The sequence below is a fragment of the Leuresthes tenuis genome, unplaced genomic scaffold, assembly GCF_036924035.1.
Source record: "Leuresthes tenuis unplaced genomic scaffold, fLeuTen1.0.hap1 SCAF_24, whole genome shotgun sequence".
Taxonomy (NCBI): domain Eukaryota; kingdom Metazoa; phylum Chordata; class Actinopteri; order Atheriniformes; family Atherinopsidae; genus Leuresthes; species Leuresthes tenuis.
The window spans coordinates 2,838,942-2,865,846 of NW_027325378.1; the positions used below are offsets into that span (position 1 = coordinate 2,838,942).

The following is a 26,905-nucleotide window of genomic DNA, read 5'->3' on the forward strand; positions in this document are numbered from 1 at the left end:
ATAAAATGCTGTGAAGAGTATAGTTTGTAGTTCGTTTTAATGGAAACTTTCACCTGAAATGATTTATCACCAGTTAAGTGCAAACTTTTGACTCCTTTTAAGCAAAAATTATAGCTGGCCTACATGTTTCAAAGTGAGTTTAAGGGGTTTCATGCCTGGAGTGGATTTAAATATGGATGCCTTGCCTTTGGACCCTGCTTCTTGTACAGTCTTTGGGTACTTTGACTTCCCACAGTGACTTTAACTTGGCTGTAGGGGTAAATCTGGCTAAACTAAACTGTCCATCAGCTGCTTCAGGCTCCAGCTTGTTGATGACAGACTTCCTGACAGTGTTGCCACTTCTAAAACTTCTCAGGTTTCAGTATTATGTGATGTGGAGCCATATTTCACTAAAGATGAGACAATTTAGCCCTTAACTTAAATGGCCTTTTAACAGAATTGCAGGAAAACCTGTAAATTATGAACTGGGTAAGATTCCAGAGTAAAATCTCTGAAGGATGTCTTAAATTTATCCTGATACTGAGGCATGAACCATATTTCTTCTATTTATAATTTAATTTAATCACTTTTCATTGATAAGATCTCAAAGTGCTACAAGTTAGGACAAAATTAAAAATCAGCAATCTTTACAGCCTTTCTGAATAAAAAGGTTTTAGGCCTGTTTTAAAAGAGTCTTGGCTCTGAATGGCCCTCAGCTGGGTGGGGAGGCCGAGCAGAAGGCTCTGCCCCCCCCCATGATGGAGAGCCTGGGACCTGGAGGTGTTTGGATCTGTAGGGGGATGAGTTCTCAGAGGTATGTGGGTCCATGGATGCATTTATGGGTGAGAAGCAGGAGTTTGTAGGTGGGACGGGGAGCTGGTGCAGTGATTAAATATGGGGGGGGGGAGATCAGGACCCTGGCAGCGCTGTTTTGAATATATTGCAGCTTATATATTGGAGCTTCTAGAGTCCTGATGAAGAGCCCGTTACAGTGGTCCAGCCTTGAGGAAACGAAGGCATGGAGCAGTTCTGCTGCTGCTGGGGGGGATGGAGTGGAACGGAGTCTTGAAATGATGCAGAGATGGTTGAATGAGGTGTTTTAGATGGTCGTTGAAGGTCAGGAGGGAGTCCAGCCGAACTCGGGTTTGTTGCTGAGGAGGAGAGGAATTATCTGTCCGTTGACAGTAATCTGGGAGAGAAGTGAACCAGTGAGAAGTGCTTCTGTTTTATTGCTGTTCAGCTGAAGGATTTATCCCCAGAGGGCGACTCAAATTACACGTAGGACCTGGATTAGTTGAAATTAACTCATTTATAAGCTTGACTTTAATGTCAAACTTGTGTTTTGAGACTAGAAGAATTTTCCAGTGAAAAGATCTGTTCTGGAGATGCAGTTCTGTGTATTTTTTTTATCTTTCTGGTATAAATGTGTTAACGAAGCCATAAGATGAGCATTTGTTTCATCACCTGCAGTCAAAAATGACCTGATGAACCAGGGTTAAGGCTAAAAAAAAATGTTGATACCAAACTACATACATCTGGATTATTTTTAGTTTATATTCATAACAAAAAAAAGATTTTTGGCCATTAAATTGTGCTTTAATTAAAGTATAAATGTGTTAACGAAGCCATAAGATGAGCATTTGTTTCATCACCTGCAGTCAAAAATGACCTGATGAACCAGGATTAAGGCTAAAAAATGTTGGTAGTTTATTTTTAGTTTATATTCATAACAAAATAAGATTTTTGGCCATTAAATTGTGCTTTAATTAAAGTATAAATGTGTTAATGAAGCCATAAGATAAGCATTTGTTTCATCACCTGCAGTCAAAAATGACCTGATGAACCAGGATTAAGGCTAAAAAAAATGTTGGTACCAAACTACATACATCTGGATTATTTTTAGTTTATATTCGTAACAAAAAAAAGATTTTTGGCCATTAAATTGTGCTTTAATTAAAGCATAAATGTGTTAACGAAGCCATAAGATAAGCATTTGTTTCATCACCTGCAGTCAAAAATGACCTGATGAACCAGGATTAAGGCTAAAAAAAATGTTGGTAGTTTATTTTTAGTTTATATTCATAACAAAAAAAGATTTTTGGCCATTAAATTGTGCTTTAATTAAAGTATAAATGTGTTAACGAAGCCATAAGATGAGCATTTGTTTCATCACCTGCAGTCAAAAATGACCTGATGAACCAGGATTAAGGCTAAAAAATGTTTGTAGTTTATTTTTAGTTTATATTCATAACAAAAAAAAGATTTTTGGCCATTAAATTGTGCTTTAATTAAAGTATAAATGTGTTAACGAAGCCATAAGATAAGCATTTGTTTCATCACCTGCAGTCAAAAATGACCTGATGAACCAGGATTAAGGCTAAAAAATGTTTGTAGTTTATTTTTAGTTTATATTATTGACAAAAAGATTTTTGGCCATTAAATTGTGCTTTAATTAAAGCATAAATGTGTTAACGAAGCCATAAGATGAGCATTTGTTTCATCACCTGCAGTCAAAAATGACCTGATAAACCAGGATTAAGGCTAAAATAAATGTTGGTACCAAACTACATACATCTGGATTATTTTTAGTTTATATTCATAACAAAAAAAAGATTTTTGGCCATTAAATTGTGCTTTAATTAAAGTATAAATGTGTTAATGAAGCCATAAGATAAGCATTTGTTTCATCACCTGCATTAAAAATGACCTGATGAACCAGGATTAAGGCTAAAAAATGTTTGTAGTTTATTTTTAGTTTATATTCATAACAAAAAAAGATTTTTGGCCATTAAATTGTGCTTTAATTAAAGTATAAATGTGTTAATGAAGCTATAAAGATAAGCATTTGTTTCATCACCTGCAGTCAAAAATGACCTGATGAACCAGGATTAAGGCTAAAAAATGTTGGTAGTTTATTTTTAGTTTATATTCATAACAAAAAAAGATTTTTGTCCATTAAATTGTGCTTTAATTAAAGTATAAATGTGTTAATGAAGCCATAAGATAAGCATTTGTTTCATCACCTGCAGTCAAAAATGACCTGATGAACCAGGATTAAGGCTAAAAAATGTTGGTACCAAACTACATACACATCTGGATTATTTTTAGTTTATATTCATAACAAAAAAAGATTTTTGGCCATTAAATTGTGCTTTAATTGAAGTATAAATGTGTTAATGAAGCCATAAGATAAGCATTTGTTTCATCACCTGCATTAAAAATGACCTGATGAACCAGGATTAAGGCTAAAAAATGTTTGTAGTTTATTTTTAGTTTATATTCATAACAAAAAAAGATTTTTGGCCATTAAATTGTGCTTTAATTAAAGTATAAATGTGTTAATGAAGCCATAAGATAAGCATTTGTTTCATCACCTGCAGTCAAAAATGACCTGATGAACCAGGATTAAGGCTAAAAAATGTTTGTAGTTTATTTTTAGTTTATATTCATAACAAAAAAAAGATTTTTGGCCATTAAATTGTGCTTTAATTAAAGTATAAATGTGTTAATGAAGCCATAAGATGAGCATTTGTTTCATCACCTGCATTAAAAATGACCTGATGAACCAGGATTAAGGCTAAAAAATGTTTGTAGTTTATTTTTAGTTTATATTCATGACAAAAAAAGATTTTTGGCCATTAAATTGTGCTTTAATTAAAGTATAAATGTGTTAATGAAGCCATAAGATGAGCATTTGTTTCATCACCTGCATTAAAAATGACCTGATGAACCAGGATTAAGGCTAAAAAATGTTTGTAGTTTATTTTTAGTTTATATTCATAACAAAAAAAAGATTTTTGGCCATTAAATTGTGCTTTAATTAAAGTATAAATGTGTTAATGAAGCCATAAGATGAGCATTTGTTTCATCACCTGCATTAAAAATGACCTGATGAACCAGGATTAAGGCTAAAAAATGTTTGTAGTTTATTTTTAGTTTATATTCATGACAAAAAAAGATTTTTGGCCATTAAATTGTGCTTTAATTAAAGTATAAATGTGTTAACGAAGCCATAAGATGAGCATTTGTTTCATCACCTGCATTAAAAATGACCTGATGAACCAGGATTAAGGCTAAAAAATGTTTGTAGTTTATTTTTAGTTTATATTCATAACAAAAAAAAGATTTTTGGCCATTAAATTGTGCTTTAATTAAAGTATAAATGTGTTAATGAAGCCATAAGATAAGCATTTGTTTCATCACCTGCATTAAAAATGACCTGATAAACCAGGATTAAGGCTAAAAAAGATGTTGGTGGTTTATTTTTAGTTTATATTCATAACAAAAAAAGATTTTTGGCCATTAAATTGTGCTTTAATTAAAGCATAAATGTCTGCATTTGAGTACTTGGTTGTACTTTCTGCAAGTTTCCTTCTAATGAACCTCGTCCATAACAAAACGAGCCGAGTCGGGCTTTAAATACAGCACTTTTAATGATACAATGGGTTGATGGGTTTGTTCCTTAATATGGGAAGAACTGCAAGTCAGTGACGATCAGGTGAAAATACAGAGGCTCTCCAACCTTTTCCAGACCCTTCATCCCTGGTTCACAGGCAAACCTGGAAATGGACCGGATCCAGTAACACGGAATGATATCACATGATTCAAAACTAATTTAAAAAAGAAAGATTCAAGCTCATGAGGTTCTACAAGACACTGAATTGTGAACACAGGTTGTCGTGAAACTTCTAGCCTGTCAGGAAATCAAGTTATTGCTAAGATGTCCTCTTAAGTTTCTCGTACGTATGGTTGATAGTGGCTTAAACAGCAGGAATACGTCTCTGCTGAAGATCAAGAGTGGCTCTTCAAACCCTGAGGTGAGCGTGTTCGAACCCAGCACTCCACCCGCTTCCAGTCATTGTTACACCAGGTAAAGGTCAAAGGGCTGTGGAGACGGCGCCCAGTTCGCACACAGAGCACACGCACAGTGTAACAAGGAGTAAATTCGTGACCTACAGTGAACCACAGGCTTTGATTTTCCACCACACAGTAGCAGCAGGTTTCTACACGGTAAAACAACCATAACACGGGTACAGACAAAGCAAGCAAGAACAGGGAGTACATCTGATGGGGCTTCTTTGGGTCTCAGTGGGAGACTCCTGCCTCTTCGCTCAACTATGGTGGATGCAAGACACAAATAATGACCTATTTCACATTCCACCTCCTCCTTTTTTCCAGAAATATAAGCCGATAATTACTCGAGGGCCAGTAAAAGATAAAACCCAAACTCTACCACCCTGATGCTTAATCTGCCAGGCGGAGAGCAACGGTACATGTTTTGTACAATAAAACATGTATGTACACTCACACACAAATATATATATTTACATACATATATACACAGGAACAGCATAAACATAGACTTTTAGGTAAGTGCTAGGGTTTGGAGAGTGGCTTCGTCTCAGCCATGCTATAGGGTTAAGATAATACTGGTAGAGGAAGAATACACACATTCTTTGTACAGCATGGATGTGGCATCCATGTCTGGATGAGCCTTCTTGGTTTCTTCTTCATTGTTTTCCTTCTTTTTTTTTTCTTTAGGACACTTGTCGCTTGACAAGGGGGCGTTACTGTATGATAGGTATTTACAGGACCTCCCGGGTCAGGGAGAGGCGTAGTGCAAGTCTGTCTGGCTGTCAGTCACTTAGGATGTGCACAAAAGACATCGGGAACACCCCTTTTCTCTCCGGGTCTCCTTCAATGTGCCCGATCTGGGTTGGAAAAGGGAAACAGAGCGTATAAGAGGAGTATTGTGTGGGATTCTGCCCGTTTGGGGTGTCTAAGCCAACTCTGAGAGGTTAAAACTCGCGCTGGACTCACCCACCACTCCTGGTCCTCCTCTCCTGTTACTATGATCACTTCTCCTTCAGCAAACGTCAGTTCATCGTCGTTGTCGGCCTGGCAGTCGTAGATCGTCTTCACCCGACGGGCTTTATTCTTCCCCTGGACAAGGAAGCAAAGCCATGAAGTCATAATAATAATAATATTAAATAATAATAATAATAAATAATAATAATAATAATAATAATAAATAAAAATAATAATAATAATAATAATAATAATAATAATAATAATAATAATAATAATAATAATAATAATAATAATAATAATAATAATAATAATAATAATAATAATAATAATAATAATAATAATAATGGGCCTAGATGGTATAGTGGTATGATTGCCACCTTTCATGTGGGTGACCTGGGTTCAAGTCCCCTGCATGAAAGGTATTACCTCCAGTAGGGGTCCTTAGGTAAGGCCTAATATCTGCCTACCTGTAAGTCGCTTTGGATAAAAGCGTCTGCTAAATACATAAATATAATATATAAAAAACATCACTTCAATTTGTTTCTGAACCCGTTACAATATGTTGACTCGCTGGAGTTGGATTCAGGCAAAGTTTGCTCGATACTTGGACTCATATTCAGACACATTGATGCAGTGAAACTGCAGCAAATATTAAAGTTTCAGCCACATTTCCAGAGGTGGGGCAGATTTATCACTTTAGAAATACATAAATTGTTTAGCTGAGGGATTCAAAAAGGCTACTGAGACCATCTGTTTACCCACAGTTTCACTCATGGGAAGAATGTTGGTCTTCTTACCGTAGAAGCAAACCTGTTTGAGTAAACGGGGAAAGTTTAAAGAATCGAGGCCATGATCCAGCGATCTGGGGTAAAATATTAATAATAACTGTTTGTTAAAGGGGAACTCTGGTGTTTTTAAACCTGGACCTTATTTCTGGCATGAAATACGTTCATCTGCTCACAGAGAACAGTTTGGTGAAAGTCGGCGTCCTTCAGAAGATATTTAGATAACTGGAGATCCATATAACGGAGTGAACGGGGCTTAGAGGATGCAGCCTCTAAATAAGGCATTATCTGTCTTTATTTCACCAATACTTTAAGAAGAATGAATGAATGAACGTGTGCTATAGCTCTGTTAGCTCATAGCTGCTGTGTTGTTGTTATTGAGCAGTTTGAGCACAGTTTATTCACTCCGGTAAGAACGTCCATCTTGCTCAAAGTCGTCGTCAAAATCTGATAAATATCCTGCCATGTTGCACAAAACTATCAGCAGCAAACTCTGTGTGAAGTTAGCCGACTGTCACAGAGCACGGAGTGAATAAACTGTGCTGCAGGGGGGCGTGTGGATGAAGTGGTCCCAGTAGAGTGCCTGTGTAGAAATCCCTCCGTTAGCTCTCCTATAGCTGCAAGTAGCCACATAACAGCAGCTATGAGCTAACAGAGCTATAGCACACGTTCATTCATTCATTCTTCTTAAAGTATTGGTGAAATAAAGACAGATAAAGCCTTATTTAGAGGCTGCATCCTCTAAGCCCCGTTCACTCCGTTATATGGATCTCCAGTTATCTAAATATCTTCAGAAGGACGCCGACTTTCACCAAACTGTTCTCAGTGAGCAGATGAACGTATTTCATGCCAGAAATAAGGTCCAGGTTTAGTTCCCCTTTAAAGGCTGGATTCAACATAAATTGAACGTATCGATGCTGGTGGGAGACGTAATTAAGCTGAAAAAAGGCGTGTCCACTCACTCTGTTTGAATGTGCATAAAAGGTGAAAATGAAAGTACATGCGTGTCCGTACCGTGTTGATCTTCCTCGGCAGGGGCACGGGTGTCTCTGCACTTGCCGGCGTCCCATTGGTGTCCTCGGCAGCTTGTTGAGATGGAGTCGCTATAGTTGCCTGCTGGTTAGGTGATGGCGAGTCTCGAGGCTGCGGCGGCGGCGGCGGCTGCTGCTGCTGCTGAGGTGGCGGCGGAGGCTGCGTTTGCGGCCTTTGCGTCGACTCTCCGGGAGGCGGTCTGGGAGCAGACTCGGCTGTCCCGGGTTTGGGGGGGATGTCTGAGAGATGAGGCTTGGGAGGGAGGTCTTTGAGCTGCGGTTTGGGCGGCAGGTCTCCCAGCTGAGGTTTCGGAGGGAGGTCGGACAGCTGCGGCTTTGGGGGAAGTTCTCCAGGTTTGGGGGGAAGTTCGGACACCTGCGGTTTGGGGGGCAGATCGCCCAGCTGAGGCCTGTCCGCCAGAGGACCCTTCTGCGTGGCTTCAGTTGCTGGCGGGGACTTCTGGAAGACCTCTGGAGGAAGGCTGGGCTTATCCATAGACGGATGGTGAATGGTGTCGATCTTCCTTAATGCCACTGGATGGGAAGCCATGCAGAAACATGTAAATGTTCTATTCACACCTCACAGCTCATATGTCAAAGTCCGGTCCTGGAGGGCCGCTGTCCTGCAGGTTTTAGACCTGATTCAGATTAAATGGATCCCTTCAAAAGATTGTTAAGTTCTGCACAAACCAGCTAATGAGGCATTGATCTGATTCAGGTGCCTTGGAGCAGGGAAACAGCTAAAATCTGCCGGACAGCGGCCCTCGAGGACCGGAGTTTGACATCCCTGCCTTACAGCTACACAAAAATATCACAAAACCAAGAAAACACACCTTTCTGAGGTAGTTTGGGAAGGACCCTTGGACCAAGTGTAGACTTTGTGTTGCTTGAAGTAGTGCTGGGAAAAGATTTTTCACACAAAGTCAAATAAAAACCAAGTAAACAAGGCCTTTCAGCCGGCTCATGAAGTCCTGTCTGTGGTACCTTTGCTGTTGAGGAATGCCTTCAAACTTGTTGGAAACGGGGGACATCTTGCTGACCGGAGGAGGGGTGGAGTCGCTTCCTGAAATATTAACATTGATGACGACAAACAGATTACTTGACACCACATCAGAGCCCCGACCGAGGAGATAATTTGATATAAATGTGGAAATAAATCAACATGCTGTGATGGTTAAATAAAACAATGAGGGAGGCGTCATCTGGCTGAGCTCTCCATGGACTCATTTAATTAGTGTTTGGCTGTTAAAAGAATGTGCAAACAGAACAGAGGACAACTGCAGTAACAGTAAAATACCCCTAATATGCACACAATGCACGCCGGGATTAAAATCAAACACTTCTAGATGTTTTGGATTGTTTTAGAACTAACCCAAAGTAGCTCATTTATGCCGATTGATGAACTTGGTTCAATATGCGCACGTTTGCAGAATTAATTGTCTCTTAAAAACAGAGATGCATCCTTTATAATGCCAACGTTTTGATCAGTAAAGTTAATTTACAGTATTGTGCAAAAGTGTTGAGCCAACCCTCATTTCTTCATGTTTAGCCTCAAAGGAGCCTGACCTTCCTGTAACCTTTAAAGTGTCCTGATCAATAGTTCTGCAGCTTTCTGTAACCTTTAAAGTGTCCTGATCAATAGTTCTGCAGCTTTCTGTAACCTTTAAAGTGTCCTGATCAACAGTTCTGCAGCTTTCTGAAACCTTTAAAGTGTCCTGATCAACAGTTCTGCAGCTTTCTGTAACCTTTAAAGTGTCCTGATCAATAGTTCTGCAGCTTTCTGAAACCTTTAAAGTGTCCTGATCAACAGTTCTGCAGCTTTCAGAAACCTTTAAAGTGTCCTGATCAACAGTTCTGCAGCTTTCTGAAACCTTTAAAGTGTCCTGATCAATAGTTCTGCAGCTTTCTGAAACCTTTAAAGTGTCCTGATCAACAGTTCTGCAGCTTTCTGAAACCTTTAAAGTGTCCTGATCAACAGTTCTGCAGCTTTCTGAAACCTTTAAAGTGTCCTGATCAATAGTTCTGCAGCTTTCTGTAACCTTTAAAGTGTCCTGATCAATAGTTCTGCAGCTTTCTGTAACCTTTAAAGTGTCCTGATCAACAGTTCTGCAGCTTTCTGTAACCTTTAAAGTGTCCTGATCAACAGTTCTGCAGCTTTCTGAAACCTTTAAAGTGTCCTGATCAACAGTTCTGCAGCTTTCTGTAACCTTTAAAGTGTCCTGATCAACAGTTCTGCAGCTTTCTGAAACCTTTAAAGTGTCCTGATCAACAGTTCTGCAGCTTTCTGAAACCTTTAAAGTGTCCTGATCAACAGTTCTGCAGCTTTCTGTAACCTTTAAAGTGTCCTGATCAACAGTTCTGCAGCTTTCTGTGACCTTTAAAGTGTCCTGATCAATAGTTCTGCAGCTTTCTGAAACCTTTAAAGTGTCCTGATCAACAGTTCTGCAGCTTTCTGTAACCTTTAAAGTGTCCTGATCAACAGTTCTGCAGCTTTCTGTAACCTTTAAAGTGTCCTGATCAACAGTTCTGTAGCTTTCTGTAACCTTTAAAGTGTCCTGATCAATAGTTCTGCAGCTTTCTGAAACCTTTAAAGTGTCCTGATCAACAGTTCTGCAGCTTTCTGAAACCTTTAAAGTGTCCTGATCAACAGTTCTGCAGCTTTCTGTAACCTTTAAAGTGTCCTGATCAATAGTTCTGCAGCTTTCTGAAGGTCTCTCACAGTTTTTCTACTTTTTCTCTCATTTTCAGTCCTTGTTCCTGAACATTTTCAGAGGTTTTGTCTTTGTTCAGCCACTGAACTCTGACCTATGAACCATTCAGGCAGAAAAAAGGCTCCTAACTCAAGGGATGAACCAGTGTTGTGTCTTAGCAAAGAAGCCATTTTAAACTGGATCTTTAGGCACTTTGTCACAAAGACACATAATTTGTTCCCATTTCTTTAGCTGCATCTATGAAAAACAGCAAAGAAAACACAGTTTGACAGACAGAAAATAGGATTTCTGCAGCAACAAGGTGATTCCCAAAGAGCTATTAGCTGAAAACTTGGCATATCTCAGCATGGTGTGCAGTGTGTCCTTAAAACATTTGAGGAAACTGGACAAGTGGAGGACAAAAGAAGAAGTGTCAGGCCTAAAAAACTATCTACAGCAGATGAACAGGATCTGAAAGTGATGTCCTTAAGAAAGAGGAAAAAATCCAGCTGTGACCTGACAGGACCTGAGAGATGCATCTGGACCTTCAGCTGATCCATCTACTGTTGGCCCAAGCCTCATCAGAAATGGTCTCCATGGAAGGGTGGCTGTCAAGAAGCCGTTCTTAAGGAAGGGAAACAGGGAGAAAAGGCTGAGCTGTGCCAAATGACACAAGAAGTGGACTGAAAATCAGTGGCAGCAGGTCTTATGGAGGGATGAATCCTCCCCAGAGCCCGGACCTCAACATTATTGAAGCAGTGTGGGATCATCTGACAGAGAACGGAACAAAAGGCAGCCCACATCCAAAGAAGAGCTTTGGGATGTCCTTCAAGAAGCCTGGAGAACTATTCCTGAAGACTCCTTAAAGAAATGACAGAAAGCTTGTCTCAGAGGGTTCAGGCTGTGTTGGAGAGTAAAGGAGCTCAGACCAGATATTCACTTTAAAGCTGCTGAGAACTGATAAAAAACTCTGGTTCTGCCTCAGATTCTGTATGAACAGTTAATAGCTGCACCTATTTCCTGTTTTCCAGCAGTAACTAAAGATATGAGGGGTGTCTCAAGGCTTTTGCATGCTCACTTACCAGGAAATATCGGGACATCGAACCAATGCATTTGTGAAAGTATAAAAAACTTAATTAACAAATCAAGTTTTAGGGGTTTTAATATTTTGGACAATCCTGATTCGCCTGAGGGAAACGTGTGCTTGCTTCTCACCCCCGGTTACGCCCCCTTTACTGTGTGGACTGTGAGAGAGCGGGCTGGGTGGGTCAGACAGGGTGCGTTTGTGTCCAGGAGGGGGGGGCGGAGGTCTCTTCTTGGACAGGGTGGAGCTGCCTCCTGGTGTGAGTGTGGAGGGAGGGCCGGATGGGGGAGGAGCTAGAGGAGCGATACATAAGACACATGAGGTGATGAGGTCCATCCAAAAGAGTGAATAAATAAACCATTCTGTTGCAAGTCAGAGCAGGAAGAGGAGAGGACAATGAGGTGGAAAGAGTTCAATATTAGAATAAGTCAGTCTTACACTAGGATTTTAGGGTGTGGGCACGTTCGCGTGAGGTTACTTTATCAATATATGTCTGCCTCGTGTGCTTATTGGTCATTAAAGAAGGAAAAGTAGGGGTGAAAGCAGCTAATAGAGAGCTCAGCCAGAGAGAAATCAGCTGTGGTTGAAATTTTACAGCTCAAGGATGGTGGGACGTCATAGCAGAAAGACAAAGAAAAACCATGTAGGCAAGCAGTAATTCACAGGAGAAACAGCTTGCCTACGTGGTGCCATTATTAAGATAAAAGAGCGCCACCACCCTGCACATCTGAGCTGTAAAGGAGAAACAACTGAGGGATAAGGGGGAGAACAGAAAACAAGATATTCACTGATGTATGGTCGAGTGCCAGCCAGTGTGGCGTAGTGCGAATGAGAGCCAAGGAATGCCAAGTGTGGAGCTGAAAGAATAGAGAAACAAAAAAAGAGAAAGAAAACAGAGCGAGATGAGGAGTGTGGGAGAGAATCTACAAGCACGGCAGTCTCATAAAGAGCTGCTCCCACACACTGGAAAATAACAAGATGAAATCTTATCAGTGACGAGCAAAGCAAAGAGAGGAGAAACGGCGAGAAGCGAGCTCCTCGGCACCCGCTGAGAGGGAGCCCCGCTGCGGAGCATCTGAGGAGACAGCGTGTCATTTAAAATGCATGGATGCCGTTCATCCTCTTATTCTGGAACCACCACATTTAAAAAAATCTCCTTGTTTCCAGCACTGCTGTAACTACCTGATGCATGCAACAACAAATGCATAGCATTCATGAATCCTGGTTTCACATCTGAAATGTTAGAGTTCTCCTCACAGAGGCAGCATCCAAACCTTCCTGCACGCCCTGACATGCTACAGATGCTAGCTCCCTGCAGCTAGCACCCAAACCTTTCTGCCTGCTCTAACATGCTACAGATGCTAGCTCCCTGCAGCTAGCACCCAAACCTTTCTGCCCGCTCTAACATGCTAAAGATGCTAGCCTTCCTGCCCACTCTAACATGCTACAGATGCTAGCCTTTCTGCCCGCTCTAACATGCTAAAGATGCTAGCTCCCTGCAGCTAGCACCCAAACCTTTCTGCCTGCTCTAACATGCTACAGATGCTAGCTCCCTGCAGCTAGCACCCAAACCTTTCTGCCCGCTCTAACATGCTAAAGATGCTAGCCTTCCTGCCCACTCTAACATGCTACAGATGCTAGCTCCCTGCAGCTAGCACCCAAACCTTTCTGCCCGCTCTAACATGCTACAGATGCTAGCTCCCTGCAGCTAGCACCCAAACCTTTCTGCCCGCTCTAACATGCTACAGATGCTAGCTCCCTGCAGCTAGCACCCAAACCTTCCTGCACGCCCTGACATGCTACAGATGCTAGCCTTTCTGCCCGCTCTAACATGCTACAGATGCTAGCTCCCTGCAGCTGCAACATAACACGATTAGCTAACAACACGATGCTGTTTCCTGCCTGACAAAGAGAACCGTTCAAGGCTGGAAGGTCCACCTGAAGCAGCCAGATTAGATTTTGGGCTAACATTAGCAGCACAGTCCGTCTCTTCATTTGATTTGGGAAAATTTACACAAAAGCAGCCCTGAGCCAAATTTAGTGAAGACGAAGCTGCATAAAGGCGTTTGTGAACCCTTTGAAATTATCAGGATTTCTGACACAATCTAAAAACAAGGGGAAGTAATACCTCCCAGGTGCTCACAACATGAATTTAGCTCCTTTTCAACCGTCCTGAGCTTCGGGTCGTGGACTTCTTCTTGTTCCCTCACAGAGTGTCGGAGCCCTGAGGTAGAAGAGCAGCTCCAGACCATGACGCTCCCTCCACCATGCTTCATGGTCAGGTTTCACTGTTAGACTACTTGTTGTGGAATGATGAACAATCAGGTCTTGAGCTTTTGTGGCCTTTTCCATCTTTGTCTGCCTCTAAAACGCTTGCAAATCAATCTTTTTTAAGAAAGAGGAGCACCTCTTTGACTTCTGAACTGCAACATTTGACTCAGCGTACTGTTCGGAGAGGTTGTGAGCACAGAGGTCTGCATATGTGAGAGCTTAATGTAAAACTGTGCTAGTTCAGTCAGATTCTGCTCATTCTCAGCTGAACATACAAATGCATTTCATCAGTATTCAGAACAGAAATCCTGATAATTCCAAAGAGTTCACACACTTTTACTAACAACTGAACCAACATGGTCTTCTTTTCTCATGGAAAATATCAAGGTTCAGTCTGAAAAAACACAAAAACTAAAGCATGGATGTAAACTCTGATTTAATTTAGCTTGTTGTACCGGCATGGTGAACAAAACCAACCTTTCCTACAGCTTCTGCATGAACCATCCGCTGCAGACGACCCTGAATCGTTCACCTTTTTAATATGAGCAGGCTCGTCATAACCTGCTGATAACAGATCAAATCTGGGCCAAAAATTCAACCCACATCGTCTTACAGACATATATTAACATAAAGTATAAGCTTCACTTCTTTCTTCACCAAAGACTGGACCAAAGGTCACCTGTTACATGCTCTCATGCACTGGAAACAAGTGATTTTTTTACAGCACTCGCTGAAAGAAAAATAGGACTTTAATGCTGAAATAATGGACTAAATGACTTGTTGAGATGGATGCTGCAGCGTTCAATCGTCTGCTGTGTGTTAGGAGGCTAAAAGTTGTGGCGGATCAGCAGAGGGAGGAGTGTTGTTCTTAATTGAAATGCTGCAGAGTCAGCACGCCCAGGCTAATAATGAAGTGTGTATCCAGCTTCCCTTTCCCAGCCTGGCTTCCAGTGCCACCCTCTCCTGTTTTTCTTAAGGTTTACTTTGTCAGCAGCCTTCCTGACACCTGCCTCCCCTCTGACCTGTGTGCTGACACACTGCATACCTCTACAGGGTGTGGAAATGTGTGTGTGGCGCTGACTGACCCCAGTAAAGTGATTACAAAGCATTCCTCCCACACCTAATTCCGACTTGGACATAATCAAACATTAACGGACATAATGAACAGCCAATCGTTTCTCACACAGCAGAGCAGACACACATCCTTTACACCATCTTGAAATATAGGCTCATATTTGCAAAAAGCTAGATTAGCAGAGCACGATCTCCTGATTGGTTATCAGCTGGTAAACTCAGCTCTTGGAGCAGGCATGTCTGACCTTTGCCCTGGTTTCTGGGTGGCAGCGGCGGCCCGTCGGCCACCGGGGAGGAGCTGAGGTCAGTGGAGGCGCTGTACATCTGGTTGGTGAAGGCGCTGTAGGAAAGTCGCTGCTGCTTGTCCCTCTGGCTGATGAAGCCCGGCAGGGACAGCTTGTCGTGGGGGGAGAGGCTGGAGGAGTGGCAGAAGCTCTGGGGCCTGGGGGAGCGGTCCTTCTTGATGGGACTGGGCTGGAAGGGACACAGGAGAGATGACACTGAGACCAGTTTATGCCTCCAAATGGCAGAAATCCACCTGCAAACAAGTAAACTTAACCTAAAGATCTCTGAAGTGCTTTTCCAGGCTGTGGAAGCGCTGATGTGATGAATCCCACGTCAGAAATAATGACTATTTCTTTCAATCCATTCCCAGGAAGTCTACTGAGATCTGGTCATTGAAATAAAGGCTTAAAAAGTCTGATATATCACCCGGCTAAACGTTGAAAAGTAGCGGCGTTCAGCTCGGATCCCGGGACCCAGGCATGTTCGAGGTGTTTATCATCTCTGCCCTTAAAAGCTCAGCTATCGGACAAGAACCGAGGAGTTCCCACATCGGGTTTGGTTTCCATCCTTTTGAAAAGCTGTTAACTGGGATGAATAAACTATAAGTAAAGTTTTGTAGAGTCACCAGAGGGTGGCGGCATAAGCTGCGTCGCTTGTGGCTATAACCGAGCAGAAAAGGAAGAACCTCAAACGGAGAGATTTCATTCCTGGGAACATCTGTGAGTCGCATCACTTTAATCTTTGGCAGTTCTTTGGATGACAGTTTGTGCTCTTTACTGTTTCCATTTATGTTTTCTTACTGCAAATCAAAGATGGAAGGAAAGCTGACAGCTCCGGTGTTGTTTTGGCAAAATCTAAATACAAACCCAACTATTTCTCTCCCTAACTACTTCTGCATCCCTGAGAAGAAAAAGAAAGATGTGCTCCTCTTAGCAGGAATGTTTCCACTGTATCTGCATCTACTTCTCGTTTCTGCCTCTTTGTATCTAAACTTCATGTTTGATCGGAGCTGTGAATGAATGATGTGGAAGCTGCAAACATCTTTCTCTGACGTGTCGTATGGATGTAGGCAGATGCAAATACATGGTTCCTACAGGTTTCTTCAAGTCAAATTCAAGTCTTTTTAAGACCATTTATATAAAAACTTAATATCTATTTCAAAGACCTACCGGCAAAGAATTATTTTTTTAATTTGTTAATTTATTTCTCAAACAAATGTTAAAATGTGGACAAAAAAAAAGTTTCAGCAGGCCACACAAAAGTTTGACTAACACAGTTCAGTTCTTTTTTTAACATTGGTTACATCAGCTAGCTATAAGGGGAGTAGAGACAGTCCTGAACAACTGAATCCAGACCAACGATGAAAATTAAACTTTCATTGTTGGTCTGGACCCAAAAGCTGAGCGCAGATCCACTCCAGTTGTGGTCATAGCTGGGGGGGCTGTAGCGTTAGCAGCTAGCTGGCTAACGTTAGCTGCTTCGGGCACATTAACAGCTAGCTGGCTAACGTTAGCTGCTTCAGGCACATTAACAGCTAGCTGGCTAACGTTAGCTGCTTCGGGCACATTAACAGCTAGCTGGCTAACGTTAGCTGCTTCAGGCACATTAACAGCTAGCTGGCGAACGTTAGCTGCTTCAGGCACATTAACAGCTAGCTGGCTAACGTTAGCTGCTTCAGGCACATTAACAGCTAGCTGGCGAACGTTAGCTGCTTCAGGCACATTAACAGCTAGCTGGCTAACATTAGCTGCTTCAGGCACATTAACAGCTAGCTGGCTAACATTAGCGTGATGGAAGGAGTTTAATTCTTCCCTTTGGTTGACTCGATGTACTTGGACGACTTGGCATGAGACTCTAAAGCCTTCAGCCCATGGTACCAAGCTGAATGTTTTTTTCATACAGTGCAAAAAGCCTGGAACACATTGTTGTCCACCAGTTTTAACCAGTGATAAAATACTTGCAGTTCTTGCCAAGCGTCGTTAAATTTCCCCATAAAACATGAAATGGGTAAACAAACGTTAAAAACAAACTTCTTGTGTTGTGCTTCTGCTTGGCTTGTTGCTCGTGTCTGTGTGGGGGCCCGTGCTGTCGCAAAGTGACGTGTTCAGACCTCAATCATTGGCTCCACCACTCTTTATTCAGGCTACGTTATTTAATCAAAATAATAGTGGTTGCCAAACTAAACTTTTGAGGAGAATGCGATACGGAGAAGTTACATATTGCACAAGTTTTAAGACCCATATATAAAAATTCAAGACATTTTCAGGTCTTTTTAAGGTATTATTTCCAAATTCAATGCTTTTGAGACTTTTTAAGACCCCACGGGATCCCTGAAATAAAGCAAAAGGTGCCACAAAAGGAAAGAAAAGCAGCTAAAAATACACCGAATCCCAGCAGTGAGCTGTGGTGTTCACACCTTATCATCCAGGTCGTCGTCGCTCTCGTCCATCTCCTCCAGTCTGAGGCTCCACTCGTACTCCACATGGATGTGAGGGTTGAACTTTCCTTCTGCAGCCTGCACCAGCTGACACACACAAACATTTCGGTTCAGATTAAATTAATGGCACAAGACGAACAAACTGGCCGTATGATTTTATCAAAGATAAAGATTCTGCAGGCTACAGAAACACAACGAGTCGGGGTTCTTTTCTGGATTTCAGTAGTCATCCAGCAGAAATATATATGTGCAAATCCGTTTAAATGCATTTATTTTAGCTCTTTTGTCTGCTTGTTCATTTTGGCGTTCATAACAAACACACGAACGATTACTTCCACTCTGCTGCCCCTGTCGCCCGAGGCCGGCGGCAGACCTCTGACTGCCATCTAGTGTTGTGGCCAATCGAGGACAATCCAAGCTTTACAGCCTTTTACGTGTTTTTCGGGGTTCTGTAATTATTTTAGAGCGTGGACTCTCTGCTGAGACATTCAGCAGCTCCTGCACTTACTGCCTCTTCACACTGACTGTTCCTCAGTCGCCTGGCAACATCCAAGGCCGTCTCTCCGTTCTGATTGGCTGAAGGGTGAGGAAGGATAATCAACAGTTAGAGGCGTACAGACGGCTTCGCAGAGGATGAACCCTGACGTGTGACTCACTGATGTTGGTGGCCGGCTTGCCCCTCAGGAGTAACTTGAGGCACTCGGGCTTTTCGTACACGCAGCAGTAATGCAGGGCGGTGTTCCCCCACTCCGTCTGCTTATCCAGGTTGCCACTACGGGAAAATAAAAATGCAGACTCTCATGATCAGGGCACTGAGGGGGGTTTCCACTGACCTGCAGCTCAGATTTGACATGAAAGATGAGGGTTTGTGAGCCAGAGAGGCGAATAATCCCTGTAAAAAACACAAAGGCTAAGCATGACATTGAATGAGCACGGCTAACGATGAATGAAAACGTCTTCTGTGTGCAGTTGGAGCAGGGGAGGGTAAACAAATGAAAAAAGAAGAATAAATTAAGGCAGAGAGCAAGTGCTTGACCCAGTTCTGTTTGCCTGTGGGAATCTAAGCTGTGCTTTGCTTCTACTGCAGACTGGAGCAGACGCAGATCCAACTGGATGTTTCCACAGAACTGCGCCGTGCAGCATGCAACCATGTGATGTCTTTTAATAGCTTCTGACTGCTCTCACACATGCAATAACATTCCCCAACAGAAAGGGCTCCTCAAACATACCTGTTCTGCACGAGGAAGTCCACCAGGTGCAGCGAGGTATGGTCAGCCGTCCGTACAGAGTAGTGCAGCGCAGTTTCCCCGGCTTCCTGCAGGGGGCCATCAAACACAGCAAAGTCACGGTGAGGCGCTGCGTAGCATCCATTCTGCATTCTGTTGAGTGTGTCTGTCTCTTTCAGCGTTTAAACAAACAGCAGTAAACAAAATGGCTCCTAAAAATTACATTTCTGCAACCATAATGCAGCGTTTTAGCTATTTTTGGGTGACCGAATGTCACAAAATTGGATTTAATCAGATACAAAATCAAGATTCTAAATGCAGAAGGAGCCATTAACATTCAGCGTATATATTCCACATGATCACATCTACAGGGGGGTTTATGAGCTGCAGCCATGCCTCCACACTGTGGCCTGGGGGGGGCACTTTGCAGCCCCACAGCTGCACTGACAGATCAGATATCGGTGAGTCAGACTTCACAGCAGCAGCAGCAGCTCCCTCTGCCAACAAACGCCATCGTCTCTCATCCTCTTACTCTGCGGCAGCATCACAGCCGCGTTTGCGTTATAAAACCCTGACCCCGTTTATGTCAGACTGAGCCTGATCGTGCGTGTTCCTCGCCATCGACCGCTCGTCATTTCACTTTCATTAATGCCGAAAGCGGCGCCTTTGAAGCAAAGAGCGAGCAAGCGGAGCCACTAAATAAAACCAGACGCACGAACCGAGCCGCCGCAGATGTTGCCATCATAAGTAAACATGGATTGAAAACAGATGATGGCCCCGCAGTGTGGTGGAGGGCTGCTGGCGATCACCACCTGCTGGCCAAGCTATCCGGATGACTCAGAGTTTTCCAGCTGTAACACCCATTTCTGAGCAGCGACTGGCAGAAATGTGTCAGCGGCGGTTTGTCCTGATGGAAGCTCTGCAGCAGTCTGGAAATGTAGCGGCTCCGTGTTTATGTGGTGGCTAAGAAGCAGGTTGACCTGCACAACCGATTCCAGGCATATTTTCACACTTTCTGCAACTGGCATTAAGACATTAAGGTTCCTCTGAGAGCCTCTGTGATGCTTCCTCAGGAAAGGACCTCAACATTTCCTCTCCAGTCACGGTTTACTGGCTGCATCCACGACTTATTTTTCTGTATTTTGACAGTTAACCAATCAAATGATGTCATCTCTGATCAGCAGGGCTTCTATGAATGAAGCTTTTGAAAAAAGAAATCGATGTTTCCGATGTTTTTTGGGCAGTTTTTGATAGTTTTTCAGTAAAAAAATCCAATAATTAACATGTATGTCATATTCTGACCATTATAAATCTTAATGATAGACAAAATGGCAGCTCTGCCCATCGTTTATGTGTTTCTGGCTGCATCCACGTTGCCGTTTGACTTATTTTTCTGTATTTTGACAGTTAACCAATCAAATGATGTCATCTCTGATCAGCAGGGCTTCTATGAATGAACCTTTTGAAACAAGAAATCAATCTTTCCAATGTTTTTTGGGCAGTTTTTGATAGTTTTTCAGTAAAAAAAAAATCCAATAATTAACATGTATGTTATATTCTGACCATTATAAATCTTAATGATAGACAAAATGGCAGCTCTGCCCATCGTTTATGTGTTTCTGGCTGCATCCATGTTGCCGTTTGACTTATTTTTCTGTATTTTGACAGTTAACCAATCAAATGATGTTATCTCTGATCAGCAGGGCTTCTATGAATGAACCTTTTGAAAAAAGAAATCGATGTTTTTTGGGCAGTTTTTGATAGTTTTTCAGTAAAAAAAATCCAATAATTAACATGTATGTTATATTCGGACCATTATAAATCTTAATGATAGATTAGAAACCAAAAGGTGACAAAATGGCAGCTCTGCCCATCGTTTATGTGTTTCTGGCTGCATCCACGTTGCCGTTTGACTTATTTTTCTGTATTTTGACAGCTCTGCCCATCGTTTATGTGTGATCCCGATGCTTATTTCACCAGTTTTTCATGAATATCACCATGAATGCACAGCTAAATGCCTTGCTGCTGTCGAACCAGGCCCTTCAGCCTGCATGCAGCCTTTGCCTCAGCGTTCAGACTCACCGGCCCGGCCTCTGGAAGCGGCTCCATCAGCTCCACACCCTCGGCGTAGACCTGGATTAGGGCCAGCAGGTCCCGGGACTGGACCGCCTCAAACAGCTCGATCATCTTAGCCGCCGCTGACGTGCACGTCTTCCTCGCGTATTTGTGGTCCACATACTTAGCGTTAATGAACTCCTTCCTCACCGTCCTGTGGGCAGAATGTTGCATTTTTAAAGTCCGTTCTTTTGGAAGAGAGGTGGCTGCTTGGATGTGAAACTCTGAGGACTCACATGTCGCTGGAGGGGGTCGGCTTTGGTGAAGGGGAAGAGAGGTTTCCCTCCATGATCTCATTGAAACTACTGTTCCCTACATTCTTAGCCAGCTGGGGCAGAAAGAAAGAGACAGAAGAAGCACTCACACACTACATCTGCTCTTTCATTGCTTCTAATGTTTCACAAGAGATGAAGAGGAGGGTGTGCCTCAGGGAAGCTATTTTTTCATCTGGCAGACCGTGTGTGTGACTCACCAAGAGTTCTGAGGTTCCTAACTTGTCGAGCTCCATGGACTGGATGCGAGAAATGTGGACCCCCATCTCTCGGTGGATGCCGGAGCACTCGATGCAGGTGAGGATCCCCAGGTTGGTGGACAGCCACTTCGGGTCTGCAGACAGTGAGAAAGTCCTTTGTGTTAGCTCAGGCTATGGCGTAACCACGCATTCTTTGGGGGGGGTCGTGTCCCCCCCCCAATATTGACAAAATACCAACCTGTCCCCCCCAATATACAGAAGAAAATATGTAAAATGCATGTTCTCCTTTTATGAACCCTGTCAAGGGATCGGTCTCTTGTTATTTCTTATTTATTTTCAGTGTATTTCCGTGTGTTACCGTGGTAACGGCTGCGCCGCGGTCGCCGTTGTTGATGCTAACACTCTAGCCAATGAGAGTGACCCAGCGGGCGCTGCTCAACAGAGCAGATTGTACCAGAACAGGAAGTCCAAAACAGAATCAACAAAATAAACTTCCGCCCCCTTTCAAAATAAAAAACTTAAAACAAAAATAACATTAGACTATTAGACTTTTCATTGTTAATGCACATTTTGAGACATTGACACAATAGAAATGAACCTGGACTTAAAAGTCCTCAGCACATTTGTTGTTAAAGGAAAAGTCTGTAATTTGTTACATCATTAGTTGTCCTTATTAAAATATTTCCATAAACATGCTTTGGGTATTGGGTCGTTTTCCATTGGAAGCTGTCCTATTTGCTACAGTACTACTGGAAGAGCATAATTGTAATTGGTAGGTGTGTTTAAGGTCAGTAAACAGGAAGCAACTAACCAAAACAAAGTGGGGGGGGCAGTCACTGTCTCTGAGAAATTACACTATTCCTTTAGATGTGAACTTACATGGTCAATGTAGTCCTCTAAACTATGTTCTAAATGTCCAATTTTTCATATATAAATAAAGAATTGTAGATAATGAACTTAACAATGTTGTTTTTCTTGGACCTCTTTTTTTCTTTTTTTCAGTAAAAAAATCCAATAATTAACATGTATGTCATATTCTGACCATTATAAATCTTAATGATAGACAAAATGGCAGCTCTGCCCATCGTTTATGTGTTTCTGGCTGCATCCATGTTGCCGTTTGACTTATTTTTCTGTATTTTGACAGTTAACCAATCAAATTATGTCATCTCTGATCAGCAGGGCTTCTATGAATGAACCTTTTGAAAAAAGAAATCAATGTTTCCAATGTTTTTTGGGCAGTTTTTGATAGTTTTTCAGTAAAAAAATCCAATAATTAACATGTATGTTATATTCTGACCATTATAAATCTTAATGATAGACAAAATGGCAGCTCTGCCCATCGTTTGTGTGTTTCTGGCTGCATCCACGTTGCTGTTTGACTTATTTTTCTGTATTTTGACAGTTAACCAATCAAATGATGTCATCTCTGATCAGCAGGGCTTCTATGAATGAACCTTTTGAAAAAATAAATCAAAAGGTCTAATCCATGGTTACGCCCTTGAGGTCAGGTAATGACTTCTGGATCAACTCACTGCAGGACCATCGATTGCATAACCTGCTGCAAAGCAGAGGGCACCAGATGCACCAGATCCAGGCTGGCCGTGACCTCAGAGATGCAGCAGGTGGAGGGAGGAGGAGGAGGCGATGGAGACGATGAGTCAAACATAAAAACTCATGCATATAACCGAACAACACAATCAGCAGGACAGAAAGTGCACGATAAGCAGGCCGAGGGAACGCAGGGTGACCTCTGTGGCTGCAGATCCTACAGAGGGGGGCAGTGGGAAACCAAAGTCTTGTGTGGATGCTGGGATTTCAGACGCTCCACATCTGGAACACGTGATGAATGAGGCTAGATGAGAGGAATTAGCTCCCCTCCCTGCAGACTGTGACTTACGTAACTAAGTGATGTAATGATGCTGCGTCTGAAATGCTTTTTTAAAGCGTGAAACCCTCCCTTCGGTCAGTTTCTGTGCTCTGAGCTGAGCTCACGTTAAATACCCTTAGGCTTCTGTCCCAACTGGGTCCCTCCGTTGGTCCCAGGATTGTCGTCTAGCAGCTCCTACACCACGCCTAAGACAATCCAAACTCTGTTCATGTGTCGTCCCACGATGGTGGAATGACCTACCGAGCGCTACCAGAACAGGGGCGTCCCTGTCTATCTTCAAGAAGCTCCTGAAAACCCAGCTCTTCAGAGAGCATCTCCTATCCCAGCACTTACCTTGTACTTCCCTCCCCCCTCTATCTCTGCACTTTATCTTTCTGCACTTCCTTCTATGCCTGCACCCTATCTCTACTCTGTCCCCTCTGACAGAGTCGGACTCCTGGGTTCCTTCTATGGAGCTTATTGTTAGCTTTTTATATAGCTTATTGTTAGCTTATTGTTAGCTTTTATAAAGCTGTTATATCTTCATTTGTAAGTAGCTTTGGATAAAAAAGCGTCTGATAAATACAGAAACAGAAACTCTATGCTTGACCGAATAGTTCATAACACATTGTTCTGCAGTTATTTCAGTTTTACTCTGACTTTAAGGTCAATATTGAGAATCCTGGCACCCAAAAGAAAATCCTCGGTGCAAGTAGGACCCGAAAATTAGCCAAAATTCTACAAGAAAAGGTCACAATTTGTCTAAAAATGGATTTGTCAACTAACATTTCATAATGATGTGGTTGATGATGCGCGTTTGTGACAACATCTGCACTTAAATGAACCAAATAACAGCTAAAACGTGAATAATAAAGTCTTTCTGCACTTCCTTCTATGCCTGCACCCTATCTCTACTCTGTCCCCTCTGACAGAGTCGGACTCCTGGGTTCCTTCTATGTAGCTTATTGTTAGCTTTTTATAAAGCTGTTATATCTTCATTTGTAAGTCGCTTTGGATAAAAGCGTCTGATAAATACAGAAACAGAAACTCTATGCTTGACCGAATAGTTCATAACACATTTTTCTGCAGTTATCTCAGTTTTACTCTGACTTTAAGGTCAATATTGAGAATCCTGGCCCCCAAAAGAAAATCCTCGGTGCAAGTAGGACCCGAAAATTAGCCAAAATTCTACAAGAAAAGGTCACATTTTGTCTAAAAATGGATTTGTCAACCAACATTTCACAATGATGTGGTTGATGATGCGCCTTTGTGACAACATCTGCACTTAAATGAACCAAATAACAGCTAAAACGTGAATAATAAAGTCTTTCTGCACTTCCTTCTATGCCTGCACCCTATCTCTACTCTGTCCCCTCTGACAGAGTCGGACTCCTGGGTTCCTTCTATGTAGCTTATTGTTAGCTTTTTATAGAGCTGTTATATCTTCATTTGTAAGTCGCTTTGGATAAAAGCGTCTGATAAATACAGAAACATGAACATAAACAGAAACCCGTGTGTTAGGTGTCAGACTCTTTACTTCCTGATGCGGGGGAGGATCGAGGTCGAGTCGAACGCCATCAGCACCCGTTTGTTTACCCAAGGCTTCTGGGGGATTTGCAGATTTTGCAGTTAACTCAGAACTCAGGACACACCTGCAGCGCCGCAGTCGCAGCAGATCTCATTGCCTGGCATCCGCAGCACGTCTTCTATGATGGCTTTAGTCAGGTCCTCCAATCCGTCCTCGCCGCCGCTGCTCTGCTCGCCACGAAACGCCATGTTTAACGCCTCCTCCTTACTGTTGGTCAGCACTGAGATCCAACTGCAAGACAACAACAGTGTCAAATTTCCTGCTTTCTTAAATTATTTCTCATCGATTAAATAACTGAAAACTTCTTCCCATTCAGTGAAAATAAGACAAATTTTCTTATAAAATGCTTGATTTTGGTCTCTTTTGAAAACCTCAGAAACACTCTAAAGCACATATGTCAAAGTCCGGTCCTGGAGGGCCGCTGTCCTGCAGGTTTTAGACGTTTCCTGATTCAGATTAAATGGATCTCTTCGAAAGATTGTTAAGTTCTGCAGAAACCTGCTAATGAGGCATTGATCTGAATCAGGGAAACAGCTAAAACCTGCAGGACAGCGGCCCTCGAGGACCGGAGCTTGACATCCCTGCTCTAAAGGATACCAGAACTGAGTTAAAGATGTTTGCTCCTTTTCTTACATCCCTTTCATATTCTCTAACTATTGCACAAACAAGAGTTTGTCTTTATCCTGCAGGTCAGCTGGGATTTTACGAGAGAATAAGTGAAAGAGTAGCTGCAGGCGGCGCCTCCATGTTCTCAACAATCTCAGCTTTTCCAGCCGTGTGTCGCATGTTCATCACAGCATTCTGTGTTCCTGCAGGAAAAAGCTCTGTCTGCTGATTCCTAAAAGGGTCTCAGAACCCAAAGCGGCGTAAAAAACCAACAAACTAACTGCGCCTGAACGCACCGCAGAGGCCGGTGAACGAGGACTTTACTCTGCAGCAATAAAAATGAGCTAATTAAGGAAATAATTAAGTTAAAATTTAAGTTTTTTAGTGTTTCAGAGTGGTTGGGACGCTGAGAAACTTGCATTTCCATTTTAACTAATACAGTATGAAACATTTTAGCCGTCAGAACATCACAAAGTATTATAATAAAGGGACTCCTGCAGCCCTCATTAACACCGAGCTTCACACCAGATACTGAAGCATTTTCCTCCAGAGTTCCTAACATCAGGAAGCCCCAAAACAAAGAAGGTTTATTCTTTCTTTTACTCGTACGATGAAGAAAATACGATGAAGGTGTCGATAAACGCATAAAAAGATGAAATTATATAAAGAAACACGAGCAATTTGTTCGTTAATCCTGGAAAAGATGAAAGAAAAAGGACTTTTCTGAACTTTTTGGATGTTTTTGGTTTATTTCAAAGAGAAGGTCAAACATGCACTGATGCACCAACACACACACACACACCAACACACACTGATGCACCAACACACACACCAACACACACAGATGCATCAACACACACACCAACACACACAGATGCATCAACACACACACACACACCAACACACACTGATGCACCAACACACACACCAACACACACAGATGCATCAACACACACACACACACCAACACACACTGATGCACCAACACACACACCAACACACACACACTGATGCACCAACACACACACACACACACTGATGCACCAACACACACACCAACACACACACACTGATGCACACACACACACACACACACACACTGATGCACCAACACACACACCAACACACACACACTGATGCACACACACACACCAACACACACACACTGATGCACACACACACACCAACACACACACACTGATGCACACACACACACACACACACACTGATGCACCAACACACACACCAACACACACACACTGATGCACCAACACACACACCAACACACACACACTGATGCACCAACACGCACACCAACACACACACACACACACTGATGCACCAACACACACACCAACACACACACACTGATGCACACACACACACCAACACACACACACTGATGCACACACACACACACACACACACTGATGCACACACACACACACACACACACTGATGCACCAACACACACACCAACACACACACACTGATGCACCAACACACACACCAACACACACACACTGATGCACCAACACGCACACCAACACACACACACACACACTGATGCACCAACACACA

General features: G+C 42.4%; 1 protein-coding gene across 4 annotated transcripts in view; it reads right to left on the reverse strand.

The window, feature by feature from the left end:
• Positions 1-4,393: 4,393 nt before the first annotated feature.
• Positions 4,394-26,905, reverse strand: part of asap1b (ArfGAP with SH3 domain, ankyrin repeat and PH domain 1b) — a 71,427-nt gene continuing 48,915 nt past the window's right edge. The window contains exons 14-29 of one of the 4 annotated variants that reach the window (XM_072378439.1): positions 24,783-24,949; positions 21,261-21,394; positions 21,025-21,116; positions 20,756-20,942; positions 18,677-18,762; positions 18,104-18,219; positions 17,956-18,023; positions 17,427-17,534; positions 14,971-15,199; positions 12,169-12,237; positions 11,512-11,673; positions 8,591-8,669; positions 8,440-8,504; positions 7,590-8,140; positions 5,800-5,922; positions 4,394-5,690 (exon numbers count right to left, since the gene is read on the reverse strand). In XM_072378439.1, the coding sequence (XP_072234540.1) occupies positions 5,616-5,690; positions 5,800-5,922; positions 7,590-8,140; positions 8,440-8,504; positions 8,591-8,669; positions 11,512-11,673; positions 12,169-12,237; positions 14,971-15,199; positions 17,427-17,534; positions 17,956-18,023; positions 18,104-18,219; positions 18,677-18,762; positions 20,756-20,942; positions 21,025-21,116; positions 21,261-21,394; positions 24,783-24,949 (2,311 nt within the window). In that variant the 3' untranslated portion in view covers positions 4,394-5,615. The remainder of the gene's footprint in view (positions 5,691-5,799; positions 5,923-7,589; positions 8,141-8,439; positions 8,505-8,590; positions 8,670-11,511; positions 11,674-12,168; positions 12,238-14,970; positions 15,200-17,426; positions 17,535-17,955; positions 18,024-18,103; positions 18,220-18,676; positions 18,763-20,755; positions 20,943-21,024; positions 21,117-21,260; positions 21,395-24,782; positions 24,950-26,905) is intronic. The other 3 variants (XM_072378440.1, XM_072378441.1, XM_072378442.1) reach the window with 3 other exon arrangements.